The sequence below is a fragment of the Amblyomma maculatum genome, chromosome 8 (genome assembly GCF_055883805.1).
Source record: "Amblyomma maculatum isolate TAMU_Amacu chromosome 8, ASM5588380v1, whole genome shotgun sequence".
Classification (NCBI taxonomy): Eukaryota; Metazoa; Arthropoda; class Arachnida; order Ixodida; family Ixodidae; genus Amblyomma; species Amblyomma maculatum.
In genome coordinates, this window is record NC_139351.1 from 4372428 (window position 1) to 4376810 (window position 4383).

At 54.2% G+C, this 4383-nt stretch overlaps 1 protein-coding gene across 1 annotated transcript; it reads right to left on the reverse strand.

The window, feature by feature from the left end:
- Positions 1 to 905: 905 nt before the first annotated feature.
- LOC146180462 (forkhead box protein D5-C-like) lies at positions 906 to 1859 on the reverse strand. The gene has a single exon (XM_084577790.1). It carries the CDS (start codon positions 1857 to 1859, stop codon positions 906 to 908), a length of 954 nt encoding a protein of 317 aa, XP_084433916.1.
- Between the last annotated feature and the right edge of the window lie 2524 nt (positions 1860 to 4383).

Genomic DNA, 4383 nt, shown 5'->3' on the forward strand with positions numbered 1-4383 from the left:
CAAAATCTCTGCTTTTGAATGCCGTTGTAACCATTGCATGGACAACCGAAAAAGTTGAAAACTGGTGACATCGCCTTTCGTATATACTTTACAAAACAAAGCATGGAACTAAAATTGGCACAATGTCCCGGCTGCATCCGCTTTTTCCTTTTCATCATAGGATATATGTATTGCCTGCCTCGACAACTAAATGCAGACACTGGGAGACACACTATAGGCTATCTAACAATATCTTACGAGCTTGCACACACTGACGAATGCCCTATATATACATTCATGAACCAGCCTCAAATGCATACATGAGATAAGATTAAGGAGCGAGACTTGGGTTGTCGTGACGTGGCACGATGGAAACTTATATACACCTAAGCGCGATAAAGATTTAATGTACACGAGTAAGTCTGAAATTATGTACAGCAGTGCAGAACCCGAGGGTTTCAGTTCGAAGCACACACGCTTGAGGCCGTCAAAGTTCGGCAAAGTCTTCGTCAAGAGACTTACTCTTGAGGGCGTGTCCAGAACTTGCATTTACATGATGTCTCCGCGACGTCGCTGGAAGCGTCGTCTAGGTCACGTTCGCCACGTGCACTTCGACGCAGACGAATTACACAGCAATCACGTATACAAGTCTCATTTGTCAGCCTCATCGACCAGAAACGAGCGGATTTTTTTACTTTGTGACTTCCACTCCCGTCTTGAACGGTGCATAAGGTCAAGTGCTGCTGGGGAAGCTCTGCGAGATCAGCTGCGTCTGGGCGCCCGTTGTAGTCACGTCTGCCCACGACGCGTATCGTTTGTTCGGCGACATGCACACTGCAGCATCGTGACGAAATCCTCCACAGGGCCAGCTGCGAGTTTTCGTCTGCCAGCGCCGTAGGTGCCGGGCCTAGTTTTGCACCTGAGAATCACCGGGGCGGCCACGGCTGTAGGCAAGGACGGCAGAATCCAGTTAGAACGTCATCGAGTCTGGCCTGCTGGTGAGTGGGAAGGGAGTTCTGATGGCTCAGTTTCGTTCCCATAATGCTGTCAATGCTGAAACTTGACGGCGCAGACACCGGCTTGCTGCTCCGACGCTCCCCAGAGAGTACCATGGGAGTTACGTGCGGTACCGGAGGCATCGGGGGCAGCACGTGCAAAGACGGGTGGTGAATGGGGAGAGGAAGGAACGCTTGCTGGTGTTGGTACGGCACGGGGGGAACCAGGCCTGCAGTGCCCGGGAACAGTGGGTGGTGCCTGAGCAGATCGCCGAAGAAAAAGCCGTCTCCCAGCGGGTCGGGTGGCTGACGCTTGTAACGCTTGCGACGCCTCAGAAAGCTGCCGTTGTCGAACATGTCCTCGCTGGCAGGATCCAGCGTCCAGTAGTTCCCTTTGCCGGGGTTTCCGGGCTCTCGTGGAATCTTGACGAAGCAGTCGTTGAGCGAGAGGTTATGCCGTATGGAGTTCTGCCACATGGGGTATTTGTCTCGGTAGAAGGGGAACCTGTTGCGTATGAACTCGCAGATCCCGGATAGAGTGAGCCTCTTCTCCGGGCTCTGCAGGATGGCCATGGTGATGAGAGCGATGTACGAGTACGGCGGCTTCACAGGGGGAGCCTTCCCATCGCCCCCCTTGCTCGTCAGAGGGTCCTCTTTGCCTTTCGGCTTGGACGACGAAGGCTTTGACTTGGACGACTTGGAAGGCTGCGTCATGGGCGACTCCTGGTAAGTCCTGGCGGAGTGCGGCTGGTTTTGGGAGGCATCGGGCAGTTCGTAAGGGGTCGCCAACGTGTTGGCGGTTCGCCTGTGCGCCAGGAACCGAGGCGCTCCGCCTGCGACCGCGGCCCTGCAGCTTTGCAAGCTCAGTTCTGTGGCGTCCCTCATCGGCGCGCTCACGGCGGGCAGCTTTGCTTGCGCCTCTCGACTGAGCGACGGTTATTACCCGGCTTTCGTCGCCCGCGGCGGCGGTTGGAACGGAGGCCGGCTGTCATGGGCGGGGCGTTGCCAGCGGGCGGGATTTGCCTCCGCCCACCGCCCTCCGCTTCAGTACTGTCCCGCTTGGCGGCGCTACCCGTGTCGCTTTTCGAAGGGACGTCGTAGGGGTGGAGTTCTTGCGGCGGGGTTTGATAGCGTTCGTTCACAATGTTTGGCCGTTATTGTTCGCAGCTGCCTTTCCTTGCCTTTCCAGCTCCCCTCCGCCACTGAATTTTTATCGTCGAGCTCCCTCCGCGTATTTTGGCGCTGGAGATCACCGCCTCTCTTGCTGTCTGACGCGGCGAGAGGTAAGTACCTCTCCCCATCGGTTTTGATACACTCAAGCAAAGATCGTAAATGCGACCCGATCTAACTTCCTTCCTCTCTCGCGTGCGTGCATCTCGGAATGCGGCGGCGCATCGGGCGACGGGGGCAAAACATTTTGAGCCCCTGGGCGCGTAGCTTTTGCCGCCCAAAGAGCGCGCGCCGAGATTGGATTCGGCGCATCTGCGGCTCTGCGCTCCTTCTCCTCGCGCGCTTTCCGGCCGCCGCTTGTCGTTGAACGGCCCCGTTGTCAGCTAGCGTATCTTTCGCGTATTGCGCTTCGCGCGAACACAAATGGCGAGCAATCGAGTTCTTGTTTTTCGTTCGTGTTTTGACTCTCGCTCTATGGCGAGCTTTGCTGGCGCTTTTAGCGGAACGAACGCCTTCAGGGAGCGTCGGCTGGCACCCTGGGCAGAGGGAAGCTTTGCCCTCCTCAGGGAAGAGGCGGCCAATCTGTCGGAAGGCAGCCCCATTGTCGTCATCTCGCGCGCCTCGCGTTTTTCACGCGCCTGTGGGTTCGCGGCCGCCCTAATGGCAGAATGGCGCGACAATGGCATTTGCTCGCGGGGACGACCGAAAGGCCGGGAGAAATCAGCGGATGATCTTGAGCCCGTTCTGCTGCTGTTTTTTCTTCTTCTGCGTAGTCTGCTCTTCTTGGCAAGGAGAGCCTGCCTATGGTCTCCTTCTTAGGATTTCGCTGATGTGAGGATGCGTGCGAGCTTTGCCTTTGCAAAGCTTATGCTGCGTGGATGCATAAAGCGCGGACTATTCTTTCTCGATAACGTCAGAAAGCCCTTCTTTTTTTTTTTTATTCTTCGTTTTCTTGCCTCCTTCGTTATCTAATTAAAGCTCTCACCTTTCGGCAGCAGCATTTCGCTACACATACTTTCTTTTCGGAGTCGTAAGGAGATCAAGGCGCGCAACAGTTCATGAGAGGCAACTCTGTCGCTGCTGCAACATCTTGTTGTCGTCAATAGCCGCGTTTATATGAATGCGACAGTAGTGCGTCGTATTTCCTACAGCATCTCGGTAAGACGATGCGTCATGCATCCCACCGCATTATTTTTCAATACTTTATACACCATGTCCTATATGCAACTACAGCGTCGCGCTATAGGATACGAGAGGTCTGTATCGAAGCGCCCTTGCGTGCTACCGGACTTGCATGCTGCAAGGTGGACTGCATGGCAACTAATGGAACAAGGGAAGAATACAGTGCAGGCTTGTGCAAGCGTATCTAGAACGTTAGAACAATGCTCGGCGGTGCGAAGAAAGCTAAGTAATAAAGCAGTACCTGCATTAAAAAAAATGTAAAAAAAAAAAAACATTCCGCCTACCGGTTGCGGCGCCACCCGTAAGACTAGCGTGCCGCCTTAACTGTCGCAATTAACCAGAGATTTGTAAGTAATATTGGAGTACGAGTAGCCGAAATTCGCAGCACCAAAGGCGGTTAAAGCGCCGTGGAAGTTATGTGATCCATTTACGCCAACTCAACTATTCCACTTTCTATTGGATGCGCTTGATTGCGCTGCCGTCTTGAATTGAGTATAGCTAACCGATGTTAATCTCGCTTCTGATTGCGATGTTGTTTCGTAGCGATACAAGAGGACACATCCAGCACGCGATCCGTCCGCCGACATCCATGCGTGCCATCTACTCGTATACATACCGTCAGCGCGGGCCGGATTTCACCGAAAGTGAGCACTGGCGCGCCTTCGCATCATTCGCAATACGGTATACGCGGCTCTGCTTACATATGCAGCTCGCAATTCGACTTCCCCCTCTCGATCCAACCCCGTCTGGCGGATTAATGCGATGCGCTTTCCTGGCTCATTATGCCGGTTTACATGAGTGCGATAGGCCAGAAAGTTAATGCGCTCTTGTCGCATTCATGTAAACGCGGCTAATGGCGCCCCTTGTAAAAAGCGCGCCTGGCTGCTACTCGGATCACAGCTTCGCGAGGAAAGCGCTGGAATACATCATTAAAGATTTTCCCCACCTACGGAGTTGCTTTTCTCTTCGGGAAAGCCCCCTGTCGCGGCACAGGAAAGGTGCCTAATGCAGTGCGGGGCGAAAACTGAGAGGGAAAACAATATTCTGGGTCCCCAGC

Bases quoted from the DNA above. Each gene is read 5' to 3' on its own strand.
- LOC146180462 (XM_084577790.1), bottom strand. From the start codon at position 1,859: ATGAGGGACGCCACAGAACTGAGCTTGCAAAGCTGCAGGGCCGCGGTC.